Raw genomic sequence first — 18548 nt, forward strand, 5'->3', positions numbered from 1 at the left:
ATCTCTCACGAAGCATCTAGGTGAGAGGCCTTGTCAATGTCTTTTGCGCGGGGAAAGGTTTTGCTGCCAATTGAACAAAATCATATCACAATGAATCCACATAGAGGAAAACTTGTATAAGTGCAGCTTCTGTGGAGAAAAGTTCAGCAGCAGCTCAAACCCCCCATTTTTGTTCAAATAAAAAATTAAATTAAGCTCTTGGTGGGCATAGAACCAATTTAGTTTAGCAAGCACCAGGGGCGGTTCTAGGCCGTTTTTGGGTGGGCTTTAGCCCACCCAAAAATAGTCTCAGCCCACCCAAAAAAATAGAGGCAAAAAAAAAGTTTTTTTTTTTTTTTTTTTTTTTTCCCCCTCTCCAAATCCATGGTGGTCATTAGTAGCAGTTTCTGACTACACTCAATGCGCTGTGTGCGTGTTTCCCCCCCCCCCTCTATGTTCTTAGGGTGGGCTGAGACAAACATTTAGGGGGGTTCAGCCCACCTGAAAAGTTTCTAGAACCGCGGCTGCGCAGGCGCTCCCTCCTCCATCTATCTGCCTAATCCCACATCACTTCACACAGGTCACACACAGTACAGCAGCGAAGTGGTCCTCCACAGTCCACACAATCGTTCTCCCTACTCATGATCAATGAAACTGTGAGGTGAGCATTGAGCAGTCAGAGTCGTTAGTAGTTACTTAATTAGCGCATATTGATATGCAAATTAGCGCGTAACGTTGTTTCGTAGGCTAAACAAAAGAACTTGTGGCTGTGCCTGCCAGACAAACAGGTGGACTGGAGGAAGGTAGGTAGGCTACCATGGCACCAGCCAGCCATGTCATGCTAGCTCGCAGTAAAGTGGGTGTAAATGGATGCAATGTTTTTTGAGAAACATATGGGCATAAGTGACAAACATATTTTCAAACGGGTCCCTTGTTATCTGAATGAAATTAAGCCCTTCAGAATCGCAAGTGGCTGCTTTACACAGCCTGTCTGATGTGATGATGATGATAGCTTAACATGCGTGCATGGCATGCTATTCACTTTTCTTTCCTTCTTTCCCTATTTTTGCACGCTGTGGTGGTGGTAGCCTACCAACTTCCAACCAGTCAGATCTTGTTTTTTCCCACAATAATTTCATAATACCATTTGTAATGCCACCGTTGTAGTGCTGTTGTTCAAAATTAAAGGAGAATTTCGTTTTTTTTGAACCTGGAGCCATTTCCTGGCATTAATTATAATTTGGCCACTCACCTAGCGATGTCTGCAGCGTTTCTGGGCGTCCTAGCGTTGTTTTGAGATCAATATCGTCCAAGTCAGTCGTAAAATGGAGTTGATTTGGGGCCAAGTGGTAGCCTGTATTTCCTGCATCTAAATAGCTATTTTTCTTCCCGTTTTCGCCACATATCGCCGTAATCTGATCCGTCAACATCCAGCCGAGTGTTATTTCACCCCAGGCTGTTTCCTGGAGTGCACAGGGATCAAATCACCTCAAACGAAATAACGAAGGTTATGCCAAACCCCACATAGGTTACGCCAAACCCCACATAGGTTACGCTAAAACCACGACCGCAAAGCGTCCTGCCTGTATTTGGCCAGTCGACAGGAAAGTATCGCGGGACTTCACGAGACTTGGTGACCTAGATCACGTTTGAGGTAATTTGATCCCTGTGCACTCCAGGAAACAGCCTGGGGTGAAATAACACTCGGCTGGATGTTGACGGATCAGATTACGGCGATATTTGGCGAAAAAGGGAAGAAAAATAGCTATTTAGAATGCAGGAAATACAGGCTCACACTTGGCCCCAAATCAACTCCACTTTACGACTGACTTGGACGCTATTGATATCAAAACAACGCTAGGACGCCCAGATACGCCACGGGGATCGCCTGGTGAGTGGACAAATCATAATTAATGGCAGGAGATGGCTCCAGGTTCGAAAAAACCGAAATTCTCCTTTAAAGTACATTTTCTCAGATTTATTGGTGTCTTTCTAGTCACACAATTTAATAGTCAGTGTTTCCCATACACTGATCTATTTGTGGTGGTACACCCTACATAGATTTTGACCCCCACAAATACTGCCACATATTAATTTCAACTAGTTGACTGCAAACTCCTGCTTTAGTGCTTACAGTATATTATTATCTTGTCGGAATATTATTCCAGCCAATAAATTAGGAAGTTCCCTTTTGATATAATTTTACTTTTGTTTTGCCTACAAAGCAAAATGTTACTTTACTTGAAACTCCCCTGAAGTGATTTTGGTATTATTTATGCAAGCATAATTCTACCATATAGAACCTGTATGCAGAATATATATAGTATATATAGGGAAACAATTATTTTTTCATCGCTGTAAAACCACAGAACGGTAAAGAAGATATTGATGTGTGTAGTTCATCATAGATCTAGTCTCTTCATTTTGATCTCAAAGTGCGCCAGTTTGATCCATTTTTACTTGAAACTGTACAAAATTTTCTTCCGGGGGGGCATGCCCCCGGACCCCCCTAGGGGTTCAGCGGTCCATGACCTTTGGGTGGGCTGAGCCCACCCAAAGCTCTGATGCTAAAACCGCCCCTGGCAAGCACGCAATAAAATGTAGAGCTTCGGCAATGGCATCATCTGTACTGTATCACCCTTTCATTTCAACCAAACACTCCACCATCTGATTTCGCCAGTTGGTTCCCCTCTCTGGAAGAAGTGCTAATCAGTGGAAGGATTGGCTGTAGTGTTGAGCTGGAGTTCAAACCTGCATTTGGCTTGGGCCATCTGTGTGTCTACGACGGTTACTTTGTGGCCCTCGTCCTTGATTACAGAAATGCAAAAAATGATTTTTAAGAATCTCACACTGAAGACATGGACTTCCTGAACACCACGTGACACTGAGAGTGACTGAAGCTTGGCAAAATGGCTGCATTGCCATCAATGTACTGAGGACTTTGCTGACTGACAGAGGTCTTCACGGGGGGTGTGTGTGTGGGGGGGGCTCAAAGTGAAGAACTCCGCATTGCATCCCATATACTTTACTATCCTGACGGAAAAGGCAAAACCAATGAATGACTATAAATATCCCAACTGGTTTCCCCAGAAGGCATATTGTCTTAAAGGGGTAGTTTACTTTTTTTTTTTAAGTCTAACTCTATTTGTTACCAATGATGATGTTGATTGGTAGAGATGTTACCCAACACAATCCATGCTGTTCCTCATAGTAGCTCTGGATGGAAATTTGGGCAAAAACGAATGCAGGGTCAATGGAGTCACGCTCCTGTATGTATAAGTTGACTGAAGCTCACTGAAATTGACTTTGTGTGACAGTGGATGACTTTTAGCGAGCCTCAGTCAGCTTGTACATACATACGTTGTGCCCAACTTTCCATCCAGAGCTACTATGAGGAACAGCATGGATTGTGTTGAGAAACAACTCTACTAATCATCATAATCATTTATTATTATTAATTAATTAATTAATAATAATTATTAATTATTATTGGTAAGCAGCAAATGGGGCTAGACTTTAAAAAATGTGAACTTAGCTCCCTTTAACTGCTCACCATAATGCTCTCAATGACTCTCAAATGTTTTTCATCAACAAATGGACCACCAATAAAGCTATTTCCAGGAGTGTGTGTGTGCGTGTGTGGCTTTTAAGCTCATGTAGGCTATGTAGATCACATCTGATCCCAAACCCTTCAACAAGTCTAGGCCTAGGGATTCTTTTTTGGTCACGCTTCTCCGCCAACGCGGGCGACTGTTTACATGATGCCACTTTTCACTCTGACATAAGTCGGCAACCTGCAGTACGTAAGTATATGGAGCAGTGAAATGCACCATACATTGCTAACTAAGAGAGAAGAAAAAAAAATCTTTCTGGGTTTTTCTATAGGCCTACCTGTCCCCAGGTATTGTAGTCTCACGTGGTCAGACCCTTATCTACGGCTGGCTACTGCAAGACTACTTACAACCATAGTTGTACTGTGTGTATCCTACTAAGAAGGTGAAGTCTATCTGACTGAATGAGCAGAATTGTGTTCGGCCACAGCCAGTGGCGATTCTACAGTCTGTAGGGGCCCTCCAACCTCATCACCATAATTTGATTAATAACCTGACACCAATGAAAAATACATCAATATTATAATTAGAATTCCTCAAGTTCCTAGGACCTATTTTATTAGCCTATTCATAGCTTCCATACATAGTGCAAAGTTAACTTTTTTGTCCACTGGCCAAATGTCTAGTGAATGTTCAAGTGTTACCAGCCACTCAATGGATTAGCATTGTTTGTTTGTTTTAGGCTGGTGGTGAGTGAAGCAAATCTACCTACCAGCCACTTGCAGATTTATATTTTACCAGCATTTGGCTAGTGAGTAGTGACTGCACGGTGCTAATTGTGTGCCCTGCTTTCATAGCAATCATAGCTTAACTGTTAGCTAGCCAGGGTTAACAAAAAATACAAAATAAAATAAATGACACCATTGCTAGCTGAATTTATTCAAGTATCTCCCCATAGGCTATATTATAATAACAGCATTCAGTTATCTGCCTAAGCCGTAACTGCTCCACTTGTTTTTTTCCCACACTCTTTTTTCTCTTTCGTTTTGACTTCCAGCTAACTTCTTCATTTCATTCATTCACTTTCAATTCAAGAGAATATGTGAATCATGAAGTTTGATGGGAATGAGTCACATACATTGAATTGAAAGTGAATTCACATCATTCAAAATCATCCAGGCCAGGGGATGACATGGAGCCCCTTTAGGGAGGTCTTTACACTTCCTGAAAGATTAAAGTAGTAGTTGTATTCCTGAAAGTAGGTGACCTAACGGCGCCAGATCTTTGAATTAGGTAATTAGGGCCGAATTGGCAAAAATGGCTCAAGACAGGTTCAGCACCGTGGACAGCTACAGAGTGGAGGGGTCCACAGGTGCTCCAGAGTGGAGTGGAGTTGTAATCAGCTACTGACAAGGATATTATAAAAAATAAAAAATAAACTCTGTGGAGAGAGGAGAGGCATGCCTAGCCTACTCTGGAGCAAGGCCTGAGGAAGCACTCAAGTTTGTTTTTTGTTTTAGTTTTTAGTTCCGAGCTGTAATGCGCTTTTGTCATCTTTACTGTAAGCGACGGCGTGTATCTTAGCCAATGACGTAAAAAGAAAAAGACAAAAGGGACTCTTCCGTAAAATGGGTAACGTTATATAGAGTCCGGCGGAAGTACACGACGTACAGCACTACAACAACAGAGCTCCAGAAGCTAGTCCGGTGAAGCTGAGAGTTGGATCGCCTGCGTTTCTCTGGTATCCCTCGTCTAGCGTTACTTCAGTGGAAATGTCTACGATCCCGAGTTTGAGGACGTTCGTCAACGAGCGACTAACTGCGGCTGCTGAGGAAATATTAGGAGTGTTTGTAAAAACTATAGTAGAGTACGAGGAAGAGATCGACCGTCAGCGCAGACTGCTGGATAGCGTTTTGAAGCCTGAGATAAAGCTACACAGAACAGGTTGGTAAAACTACAATAGTCTTATCCTTATTTTCCAAACGAGTCGGTTGTTGTTATTGTTTGCAATGCTCTGGAGGACCTGAGCCCCCGCGGAACGCGATTTATTTTCTCCCATGATGGCGAAGGCTAGGCGAAGGCATGACCCGCCCCTCTCTGCCTCTGATTGGCTGACTGTACTCGGCTGCTCTCGCCTGCTTCCCAGGCGAGTCAGAAGTCATCTCAAACGAGCCTAATATAGCCTATTTCATTCAGTCACTATAAGATTATTTGTTCATAAAGTGAAATCAACGAGATGGCAGATGGCAGCATAGAATCAAAAGGTTATGTGTGAGATCAATAGCCTACTTGAATGTGTATTTTTTCTTTTCATTCTAAATGTCATCACCTTGTTTCTTCTGATTTATATATTTCAATTTAAATACATGTCAATCTTGTGTTACAATGAGCTGAATTAAAGTTCAATGTAATGCATTGACCCTGTTTTTATATCACCCTTGATCATTCTCATGAGTCTCTTTTTAGCATTGTATTTCACATCAAAACGACCTCCATAGTCAGAACAGATATTCAGCAACTGTTGGAAACCAGTACCAATCACATATCCCGTTCGGCAGCTGCTGAGCTGTACAGAGAGTTCACTGAAGTGAAGACGGTTTTCGAATGATGGAAGCCTTTTCTCCAAGGTGTGTGTGTGTGGTAGACCCACACGTTTGTATAAAATCCACTTTTTTGCAGTTAAAGCATGTATCCACAAATTTGGACAGTTCTGTATTCACTGCTGCCACCTACGTGCACCCACTACTGTACTGTATTTTTGGGGGAGTGGGATGGGACAGGAGTGAAAAACCACTCCTGTGTCACCCTCTTACACACACACACACACACACACACACACACACACCACACTCTCTCTCTAAAAATATGTACTTCTTTTAGTACATATTTACATTTAGTGGCTGTAGGTCAAAGACGTAACAGTGACCTGGTACTGAAATAAATGCACAGATTGCAAGTCAATCTTCGCCTCCTTCCTCCTTGATCACAGTCAGAGTGTGGATCATTAAGTACCTTGGTTCGTTTGTGTTAACACAGCCACAAATCAAACGGTCCAAATAGTATTGCCAAGCCTCCTGGATTGGCCAGGAGACAGTCCGGTAGGCTAATAGCCTCCCGGGATGGAAAACATAATTCCCAGAGATTTTATATGATTATAAGAATGCGTTTTGTTACATTGTAGGCTATGTCGGGCATGCGCCATGCGAGGAGAGAGAGAGAGAGAAAGAAAGAGGGGGGGATCGAGAGAGAGAAGGATAAAGTTATTTATTTATTTATTCATGTACAGTATGTATTTATTTAGGCTATCTATCTGGAATTTGGAGATAGAAGATCAAAGACCCTCACAACTTCTGCTATTACTATCAGGGAGATTTCAGAGGCTTACGCATATGAACACCTGTCCTGTCATGAATAAAATATTAATAAATAAGTTAATAGCCTGCGGACATTGCGAGGAAGACAGACATGCAATCAGTCTGTCTGAATCTTATCAGAAAGAAGGCTGGCTCTGATTACCACGACTTGTTTTCATTTATTTAATGGAGACCAGAGGTAATTAGTTGGTCGATTTCAAACTGCTGATGTGATGATCCCCCGAAAGTCCCCCAAAGTTTATCCATGCAAACGCACAAGTCGCCAAAACAGGATCTGAAGAATGAAGATGTTGTTTTTAAACGATAAAAATGCTCGCTGCTCTTCAGGCCATTACGCTCAGCGCAGCTGATTACAGCAGCTGGTGTATCCGAAAACGCGCACCGTTAAAGTTGTGTCGGATCACGTTCTCACCACAAACGAACCCAGACAGACGGAGAACAGCTCCGCTCTAGAAATGCCTGGGGAAATGTATTTTGTGGATGCTACGGTTTGGATCGACAGCTTCGCGACAACCCTGGCCATGTGGAGCTATACTACAGAAGAAGACGTAATTAAACTAGTGCCCCGCTAGCAATAGCCTATCTGCCCGCCGCTCCAGTCTGTCCGGTCCACACACAGTGTGACACAGGCACACTGAGGCACACAGGCAGCCGAGAGCTACTGAAAGAAGGCAGGGAGGATTTCATCTGAGAAGCACTCTGATAGGCTATTACTCAATGTGTAACCAATCAGATAGCGGTGTGGGCGGGACATTACTTCAGCAGCACAGAACTGACACAGAGGCTGCTGGAGCTGCATCAGAGCCAAAGTAGCGCATTTTTTAATTAATTTATTATATCAGCAAACGGCCAATGAAAATGCCGATACAGATAATCTGCAAAATGCTGAATATCGAGGTCAATAATCGGCCATGCCGATAATCGGTCGTTCCCTGCTTTGATTCCATTTCTGATTGCAGGAGGCACAACAGCTTGTATTTGTTTGATCAAGTGTTCTTTCCTTTCTCCTAGCCCCTTCAGACCCCCCACAGTCACCTGCCATTAAGGAGGAGGTTATCCTGGACCAGCAGCACTGTAACCAGCAGAGGAACTTCAGTCTGCGTCAAGAGGACCCAGAACCTCCACACATTAAAGAGGAACAGGAGGAACTCTGCACCAGTCGGGAGGGAGAGCAGCCTCTACTGTGGGAGGAGGCCGATATCTTTAAGTTGACTCCTGCTTATGATGGAAGTGACCACGGTGAACATCAGTCTCTGCATTCAGATCTTTACCAAACTCAGAGTGTGGCAGAGAAAGAGCCTCTAGCCAACATCTCATCTGAATCTGACAGAGAGGCCTCTGCCGTATCAGAACCAGACAGTGACCGCCAGCTCCTCTCTCACAACTGGCATGTAGCTGAGAGCCAAGCTTACAACACGTCCAGCTGTGGGACCTCAGGATCAACTAGGAGCACTGAGCCGACACCACACAAGAAACTGTACAAGTGCAACAGCTACAGGAAAGAGTTTCCTTGCATGTCAATCTTAAAGATTCAAATGAGAGCCCACACGGTTGAAAAGCCTTTCAGATGTGGCATTTGTGGGAAAAGATTAAGCCGCGCTCAGCATTTGAAAACGCACATGAGAGTTCACACGGGGGAGAAACCGTACAGCTGTGTCTACTGCGGGAGGGCGTTTGCCGACAGCTCGGCTCTCACAAAGCATATCCGAGTGCACACAGGGGAGAAACCTTATGAATGTCTTTTGTGTGGCAAAAGATTTACTATCAGCAGCAATTTGACCGTGCACACCAGAACCCAGCACGCAGAGACCGTGCACACCGGAACCCAGCACGACACCAGAACCCAGCACGCAGAGGGTCCACACTCAAAACACGGGCTTCCTGAAAACCACATGACACTGTAGATCGACTGACCCTTGGCAAAGTGGCTGCATTACTATCAGTGTAAGGAGTTTTTGCGATTCCCCCCCAAGCAAAACAAATTAAATTACTATAATAATAAAAGAAAATGCTTTCCCCAGAAGCCATCATCTTAACCACCAATGTACTACTCTACTATCCTGACAAAAAAATCGATACAAAAAAAATCGAATTGCTTTCCAGATAAGCCATCATTTTAACTGATGAAACATTATAATGCTCTCCATGGCATTGTTGGCTTTTACCAATGCATGATGGACCTACCAATAGAATTCACAGAAAGTCCCAGTAGAGCCATTAGAATGTGTCTATGGTAACCTATTTCTAGGAGCCTGTGGAAATAATCGAGCACTCTGCGTGTGTGTGTGTGTGTGTGTGTGTGTGTGTGTGTGTGTGTGTGTGTGTGTGTGTGTGTGTGTGTGTGTGTGTGTGTGTGTGTGTGTGTGTGTGTGTGTGTGTGTGTGTGTGTGTGTGTGTGTGTAAAAAAATGAGCCTCAGGGGTGACATAGGTCCACAGATAGATGACATATCAGCTAAATGTGGTTTTTAAGCTCATGTATATTAGATCACTATCACATCTGATCCCAAACCATTTAACAAATGGAGGCAACTTCTGCCATTTGACGACTGTTATTTACACCAGTAGTTCTCAACGTGGGGTCCGGGGGTCCTTGAGGGGGTACCCAGAAATTTGAGGAATTATCCAACTTCAGCAATATTCTATTTAAAATAAGTTAACACAATTAGAGAATGTACTGTAGAAGAATGACTGCTTTGATCATAGTTTCACTATGATCTCTCCATCTGCAGTAGATAGGAGGAATTCTGGACAAAATCGTCTGAGAGACAGAATGTCTTCAAATGGGTGCCCCATGGCTCTAATGTGGACTAAATTAGGGGTCTGACTCCTCGATATGAAAAAGGTTGAGAATCACTGGTTTACATGATGATTTTCAGTCTACGCTGGTGCTTGTTGAAGACGAGATCTCCTTGATGCTTGTGCTTCCTATTGAACATTCTGAAAGCATGGACAAAGTTGAACATAAAAGGAGTTAATGTTTTTCACCTACTTATTGTTTAATAAAGGTATAATGCACAACATGGCACTGTGTGGCAAAGGACTGTGATTTAGCTACTGTTAAAACGGCTAACATCGAGGCAGAAGACTGTTGAGAGCTTGTGAATGCAATTAAATAATCCAAGTGCTCGTGTGCTAGGCTAGGCTTATCATCATGTCCATACATTTCAGACAAATGCCCATGTGTCCGTCAGTGACAACTGATGGCAATTTGTGTCTAGGTCTATGGCGTTGTTGTAGCCTAGTTATGATACACCTCCCAGGTGAGTTTAGCTTTAACAATAAAATGACCAATATATTAGGAACTCCTCCATAAATAGGGTCACATTATTGGGGGTTTCTGGAGATGGTGTGCAAAAGTTGTTCAGAGAAGCTTTTATTCTCTCATAAACAGCTGAGAAGTAGAGAGTTGTAGTCGAATGGGAAATGGGTGGGATTTTAGTTGATTTTATTTGAGTTCAGTTCAGTTCCGTTTGAATCCACGAGTTGGCGGTAATGCAACACTTTAGATGCCAACCGCCATCAAACACCAAAGAAGAAGAAGAAGGGTAACATTATTTAGAGACCGGCGGAAGTATTGTACTACACAGACGACAACAACAAGCTACGCAAAAGCTAGCCCGTTGTATCATCTGCGTTTCTCGTCAAGTATCTCTCGTCTGCTTGAGTGGAAATGTCTACAGTCCAGAGTTTGAGGACGTTCGTCAACGAGCGACTAACTGCGGCAGCTGAGGAAATATTAGGAGTGTTTGTGAAAACTATAGTAGTGTACGAGGAAGAGATCGACCGTCAGCGCAGACTGCTGGATATCTTGAGGCCTGAGATAAAGCTACACAGAACAGGTTGGTGAAATCACAATGGTGTGAAACAAAGTGGGGAATCTGTCAGTCACCTGGGGTCCGGGCGCTAGTCCGACCTCCCGCTAGTCCGACCTCCCACTAGTCCGACCTACACTGCCATAAATTCGGCTGTGTCACCAAGCCGACCTTAGGTTTAGGCGTGGGGGGTGGGAGAGGTTAGGTTTTGGGTTAGGGTCTGGGGGAGGTTAGGTTTAGGTGTGGGGGTGGGAGAGGTTAGGTTTTGGGTTAGGGTCTGGGGGAGGTTAGGTTTAGGCATGGGGGCTGGGAGAGGGGAGGTCGGAACAGCGAGAGGTCGGAACAGCGACATGGAACCCAGTCACCTAGCCCTTTTCAGGACTCTAAAAACCGATCCTTCCCTCGCCTTTTCTCTCTGCCATTACTTATCCTACTGGTCATCATCATCATCATCACTTTATTTGTCAGACACAAGGTCCAAAAAAAACAAAAACACAATACATATAAAACAGGTAAACAACACAATAAGAGCAACTCAACAATTCTACAATAAGGCACTGTACCAGTGTTTCCAGATGGAAGACATGTATCTAGTGTCACTGAGATTGGTAACTTGAGACAGCAGCATAATCAGCATATTCTGAGACATATTCAGACGACAGATAAACGTATACATCAGGTTATAAGCAGGGCATAAAAGGTGCTAACTCCTGCTCCAAAAAACATTTCACTGGTGCTGTAACACCTTGGCTTCCTAAGAAGGATCCTCAGGCAGTCATTATAAGCAACCTGGAGCTTTTGGATGCTAGCCTGCTTAAACTTGACCCACAGGGGGGCAGTATACAGAGGAGTACAGTAGGCTCTAAACAGGTTTACCTTTACATCATCTGAGCAAAAATAAAACTTCTTCGTCAGCATGTTAGCTTGAGCATACAGTACACGCCTCTGTCTGTACATGTCATCATCATCATCACTCATTTGATCAGTTATAATATGAATATTTAGTTCTACAGCAAACTGCCAGCACCTGCCCAGACAGATAAAAAGAAGGAAAGGAGAGATCCTCATCACCTCTTGTTCTGCAGATCATAGTGACACTCTTTTTAGCATTGTATTTCACATCAAAACGACCTCCATAGTCAGAACAGATATTCAGCAACTGTTGGAAAGCAGTACCAATCACATTATCCCGTTCGGCAGCTGCTGAGCTGTACAGAGAGTTCACTGAAGTGAAGACGGTTTTCGAACGATGGAAGCCTTTTCTCCAAGGTGTGTGTGTGGTAGACCCACACGTTTGTATAAAATCCACTTTTTTGCAGTTAAAGCATGTATCCACAAATTTGGACAGTTCTTACTCACTGCTGCCACCTACGTGCACCCACTACTGTACTGTATTTTTTGGGGAGTGGGATGGGACAGGAGTGAAAAACCACTCCCGTGTCACCCTCTTACACACACACACACACACACACACACACACACACACACACACACACACACACTCTAAAAATATGTACTTCTCACCTCCCCCTTCAGATCTTCCACAGCCATCTGGCGTTAAGGAGGAGGTTCCCCTTGACCAGCAGCACTGTAACCAGCAGAGGAACTTCAGTCTGGGTCAAGAGGACCCAGAGCCTCCACGGATTAAAGAGGAGCAGGGGGAACTCTGCACCAGTCTGGAGGGAGAGCAGCCTTTACTGTGGGAGGAGGCGGATATCTTTAGCTTGACTCCAGCTTATGATGGAAGTGACCACAGTGAACATCAGTCTCTGCATTCAGATCTTTACCAAACTCAGAGTGTAGCAGAGAAAGAGCCTCTAGCCAACATCTCATCTGAATCTGGCAGAGAGGGCTCTGCATCTGCAGCACTACCAGAACCACCAGAACCAGACAGTGACTGCCAGCTCCTCTCTCACAACGGTCATGTAGCTGAGATCCAAGCTTACAACACGTCCAGCGGTGGTGGGAACGCAGGATCAACTATGTGTACTGAGCCGACACCAAACAAGAAACTGTACAAGTGTGGCATCTGTAGTAAAGAGTTTCCTTACATGTACTACTTAAAGCTTCACATGAGAGCCCACACTGGCGAAAAGCCTTTCAGATGTGACACCTGTGGGAAACGATTAAGCCGTGCTGATAATTTGAAAACGCACATGAGAGTTCACACGGGTGAGAAACCTTTCAGCTGTGTCTACTGCGGGAAGGCGTTCGCCGACGGCTCAGCTCTCACCAAGCATCTCCGAGTGCACACAGGGGAGAAACCTTACAAATGTCTTTTGTGTGGCAAACGATTTACCGTCAGCAGCAGTTTGAAAGCGCACACCAGAACCCACCACACAGAGGGTCCACACAAAACGTGGACTTCCTGAAAAGCACCACGTGACACTGTAGATGGGCTGAACCTTGTCAAAGTGGCTGCGTTATCGTCAATGGACTAAGGAGTTTGGTGATTTCCCCCACTGTGAAGAACGAAGAACTCAGGTTTATATCCCATACTTTATTTACTATCCTGACTGAAAAAGCAAAAAAAAATACTATAATAATAAAAAAAGCTTTCCCCAGAAGCCATCATCTGAACTGATCAGACCTCATAATTGTGGATTATTACCAATTAGTGGACCTATGAATGACCTATGAGTAGTTAAACTATAGCTTTATTCCATTTAAAATAAGTTAGCACAATTAGAGAATCTATATGAATGACTGCTTTGATCATTATAGTTTCACTGTTCTCTCTCCATCTACAGTAGATAGTCCTGGAATTCTGGACATGGCTCTAATGTGGACTAAACTGGGCCTCCGAGTCCGACTCCTCCATATATGAAAAAGGTTGACAATCACTGGTTTACATGATGCCGCTTTCTCAGCCTGCCAGTCGATGCTTGTTGAAGATGATATTTCCTTGTTGCTTGTGCTTCCTGAGTGGCCACTGTGAAAGTATGGAAAAAAACTTGAATGTGAAAAAGGGGTAAATGTTTCCATCTACTTATTGTTGAATAAAGGTATCATGCACAACGTGGCACTGTGTGAGAAAATATAGTGACACCAAGAAATGTAAAACTCTTGACCATCTCAACCTCGGTGCCATTGATTATGATAGGACGATGGGGTGCCTTTGTACTTGACTCGTCATTTAAACCCAATGACGGTGGTCTGATCCTCGTACTTTACAGATCAGATTGTTGAGGAAGTGAGCGATACAGTCATGATGAGTAAAGAGAGTCAACAGAAATGCAACAGAATGCAGCCTTGAGGCCAAACTTAGAACAAATATACAGTATCTGACAGATTCTTTCCAATCCTGACTCTTTGAGGCCTCAAAATTAAAAAGCTAAAAATCACGAGGGGATGCAGTGGGCGGGCGAGAGAGAGAGAGACAGAGAGAGAGAGAGAGAGCGAGAGACAATTATAACTCTCAGTAGCCCTAATTGAAAAATGTAATTCAATGGATTTATTCAAACAAGGGATTCTGAGTGAGGCCCGGTGGTTCTGTCGCTTTGCAGCCAGCAGATGGAGCTATATCTCTTTGAAGTTCAATGCCACAGGGCACATGCATGGTGGATGGAGGCTTCAATGAATGTAAGCAAGCACAGTAAATATTCAGTAGGCTATGTGAAGACATAGTTGACTTTGAGACATTTTCCATTGAGCCACATTAATCCAGATATTTCTCTGCAGACAATGTGGCTGTGAGCACTCGGGTGGCCTACCAGCTCAAATAGTTTAGGATAATTTACAATAGCCTACTTTGGATTCTAGACATTATTAAAATTGCTAAGCTGGAGGGAGGGAAGGGTAGTTACCACCCATTTTTGGCACTTCGATATAAGCAGAGCCTCCTCTACCAGTCTGGGCTGCAGTGCTGTTGCTTCTTATAGTAGACTGCATATTAGAAACAGAACACTAGCTATCAATGTATGATTAAACCCAACTTCTAAGTCAACTCTACTCGGCATCATAGAGCCACAGGTCTTTTCCATCATGACAGGTGAGCTCTTCTTCTAAACAGTTTCTGCTTTTAATTCTTTAGCCTAGCTCAATCATGTACTGTAGGTATACTTTTATTACACTTACAATGGGAAAACGTTGCTTTGTTTGTTTTGTTTTTAGAGATACACAGTGTGAACATCTTGGTATTTATCCTCCTGTTTCTGGTGAGGATGTCATCGTGTGCCGGGGAAATGGACTCAAGTGATGGTAAGCACTGCAGGTTGATGTTTTTCACTTTATCTTTGCTTATCTGCACGGCTGATAGGCCTAGCTGTTTTTAGATGGGATGTTCGGCTATTATGTATAGTTGGTGTTAGGTTATTTTTTATGGGAAGATTTCTTATTAACAGACTAATTTAACATTTAAAGCGAGAGTTAGCTACATTCTGGTTTGGGGCCAGCTGCCTTGTCTCAAGATTGATTTAGACATTTAGACTTAATATAATAGCCACAGTAATCCAATAAGTAATTAATAGTAATCCAATAAGTAACCTTGATTTGGATGGTAATTTGTTCTACGGGTAAATTTGGATGCTAAATTATGCAATAGCCTAAGTAAATCACACATCACTGAAATTAGTACAAAAGAGCACTACCTAAAACTCACTCTACACAATAAGCAAGCCCTAAATACATACAAAACAACATAGCCTACAGACAACACATCAAGAGTTGTTCTTATGTTAAGTAATAATGAATGGACTCATTGGCAGAACATCTTTATTATCTAATCAACATTTGTTTTTTAAATGTTTGGTCAATTAACTAAGGGTTGACAAATCCCTTATGACACTTGTGGTTAGTGAGCTGGATCCAAGTGCATCTCTACATGCAGCTGGCCCTCACTGGAAGAGAACTATGGTTAGAGCCATCTGACGCTGTCACTTGGTGCTGATATGTCCTTCATTCATTATGAGGAAACTGCAGTGTGTGATTATCTCAATGGACTTCTGCAAGTATGAAGGAAAGACAGGAAGCCTTGTGATACTGACAGGGAGGGCTGAAGATATGGAGTGTGGATGGGGGGAAGTGGGGCGGGGGGGGGGGGGGGGGTCACTGACAGGGAGCGATATTTTTTTTTGGATGATGGCGAAGGCTATGCGAAGGCATAACCCGCCCCTCTCTGCCTCTGATTGGCCTAGCGTCAAACTTCCATCCAAACACATTCGCTTGGCTATATCCTGCATTACATCTCTTTCTACAGTCTGTGGTCAGACCGTCAGACTCAATGGGTCAGACTCAGACAGACAGTAGTTACGCTTGCTAGCCTGCATGAAACACGCCAGCATAGGCAGCGGAACGCATCTGAACTTGGGGGCGCCGGGGGGCGTGTCGGGGAGCCCCCCCCCCCGCACACGCACACACACACACACACACACACACACACACACACACACACACACACACACACACACACACACACGTCTGTGAACCACCATCATTGATTATTATTATTATCATCTTCATATAAAGATTGAGCCAATTAATTTCAACTAGCCAAAATGTTTTTCTTGAAATAAATCAGAATATGAGTGCCACTGGGTTAATATAAGCATACGTATCAGTATTAAAAAAAAACTATAAATTACAGCAGGGCTATTCAACTAAATTGTTCAGGGGGCCACATTGTCAGAAACCTAAGGGACCGGGGGCCGGACCAGAAGTCAGAATTTCAAAAACCAAAAGCATTTTTATACATTTAGTCAACACAAGCTCACTCTTAGTCTACATTTAGTCAACACAAGCTCACTTTTAGTCTACATTTAGTCAACACAAGCTCACTTTTAGTCTACATTTAGTCAACACAAGCTCACTTTTAGTCTACATTTAGTCAACACAAGCACATTTTTGGCAAGTTGTTTGTACTAAATCAGATGTGCCTCAATACCAGGCCTAGCAGATTCACATTCAGCACCCCAGACACCCGAAAATGCCCCACCCAGTGAACCGGCCTGGACTGGAGGAGTAGGTGAGTAGTATTCTCTTATCTTACCATTTAAGTTACATTTAGACTGTGAAAGAAAACTGTTTTGCATGTGGCATCCACTGGAAGAGCTTTACATTGAAAGTTGGCCTGGGATAGTGGGGGCCCAGAATGATATCTTTTCATGGGCCCCAAAATCTCTGGCAGTGCCCCTCTGCAGTCTGCATACATAAGATGATATTTTCCTCTATAAATCTGTGGCAGTGCCTCTCTGCAGTCTGCATACATAAGATGATATTTTCCTCTATAAATCTGTGGCAGTGCCCCTCTGCAGTCTGCATACATAAGATGATATTTTCCTCTATAAATCTGTGGCAGTGCCCCTCTGCAGTCTGCATACATAAGATGATATTTTCCTCTATAAATCTGTGGCAGTGCCCCTCTGCAGTCTGCATACATAAGATGATATTTTCCTCTATAAATCTGTGGCAGTGCCTCTCTGCAGTCTGCATACATAAGATGATATTTTCCTCTATAAATCTGTGGCAGTGCCTCTCTGCAGTCTGCATACATAAGATGATATTTTCCTCTATAAATCTGTGGCAGTGCCTCTCTGCAGTCTGCATACATAAGATGATATTTTCCTCTATAAATCTGTGGCAGTGCCTCTCTGCAGTCTGCATACATAAGATGATATTTTCCTCTATAAATCTGTGGCAGTGCCTCTCTGCAGTCTGCATACATAAGATGATATTTTCCTCTATAAATCTCTGGCAGTGCCCCTCTGCAGTCTGCATACATAAGATGATATTTTCCTCTATAAATCTGTGGCAGTGCCTCTCTGCAGTCTGCATACATAAGATGATATTTTCCTCTATAAATCTGTGGCAGTGCCTCTCTGCAGTCTGCATACATAAGATGATATTTTCCTCTATAAATCTGTGGCAGTGTCCCTCTGCAGTCTGCATACATAAGATGATATTTTCCTCTATAAATCTGTGGCAGTGCCTCTCTGCAGTCTGCATACATAAGATGATATTTTCCTCTATAAATCTGTGGCAGTGCCCCTCTGCAGTCTGCATACATAAGATGATATTTTCCTCTATAAATCTGTGGCAGTGCCCCTCTGCAGTCTGCATACATAAGATGATATTTTCCTCTATAAATCTGTGGCAGTGCCTCTCTGCAGTCTGCATACATAAGATGATATTTTCCTCTATAAATCTGTGGCAGTGCCCCTCTGCAGTCTGCATACATAAGATGATATTTTCCTCTATAAATCTGTGGCAGTGCCCCTCTGCAGTCTGCATACATAAGATGATATTTTCCTCTATAAATCTGTGGCAGTGCCTCTCTGCAGTCTGCATACATAAGATGATATTTTCCTCTATAAATCTGTGGCAGTGCCCCTCTGCACTGCATACATAAGATGATATTTTCCTCTATAAATCTGTGGCAGTGCCCCTCTGCAGTCTGCATACATAAGATGATATTTTCCTCTATAAATCTGTGGCAGTGCCCCTCTGCAGTCTGCATACATAAGATGATATTTTCCTCTATAAATCTGTGGCAGTGCCCCTCTGCAGTCTGCATACATAAGATGATATTTTCCTCTATAAATCTGTGGCAGTGCCTCTCTGCAGTCTGCATACATAAGATGATATTTTCCTCTATAAATCTGTGGCAGTGCCCCTCTGCAGTCTGCATACATAAGATGATATTTTCCTCTATAAATCTGTGGCAGTGCCTCTCTGCAGTCTGCATACATAAGATGATATTTTCCTCTATAAATCTGTGGCAGTGCCTCTCTGCAGTCTGCATACATAAGATGATCTTTTCCTCTATAAATCTCTGGCAGTGCCCCTCTGCAGTCTGCATACATAAGATGATTTTTCCTCTATAAATCTGTGGCAG

The 18548-nt window shown here is 43.3% G+C and overlaps 2 protein-coding genes across 2 annotated transcripts; both read left to right on the forward strand.

The window, feature by feature from the left end:
* Positions 1-5254: 5254 nt before the first annotated feature.
* LOC310783895 (uncharacterized protein) lies at positions 5255-9804 on the forward strand. The gene is made up of 2 exons (XM_083644811.1): positions 5255-5474; positions 7916-9804. Exons 1-2 carry the CDS (start codon positions 5303-5305, stop codon positions 8806-8808), a joined length of 1065 nt encoding a protein of 354 aa, XP_083500937.1. The 5' UTR covers positions 5255-5302; the 3' UTR covers positions 8809-9804.
* Positions 9805-10575: 771 nt separating this feature from the next.
* On the forward strand, positions 10576-13680 carry LOC310784411 (uncharacterized protein; the record flags this gene model as incomplete). Its single annotated transcript, XM_083645412.1, has 2 exons — positions 10576-10744; positions 12254-13680. The coding sequence occupies 2 exons, from the start codon at positions 10576-10578 to the stop codon at positions 13087-13089; spliced, it is 1005 nt and encodes a 334-aa protein (XP_083501538.1). The 3' UTR covers positions 13090-13680.
* Positions 13681-18548: the final 4868 nt, after the last annotated feature.

Source organism: Poromitra crassiceps (genome assembly GCF_964638095.1).
Source record: "Poromitra crassiceps genome assembly, chromosome: 10".
NCBI classification, from domain to species: Eukaryota; Metazoa; Chordata; class Actinopteri; order Beryciformes; family Melamphaidae; genus Poromitra; species Poromitra crassiceps.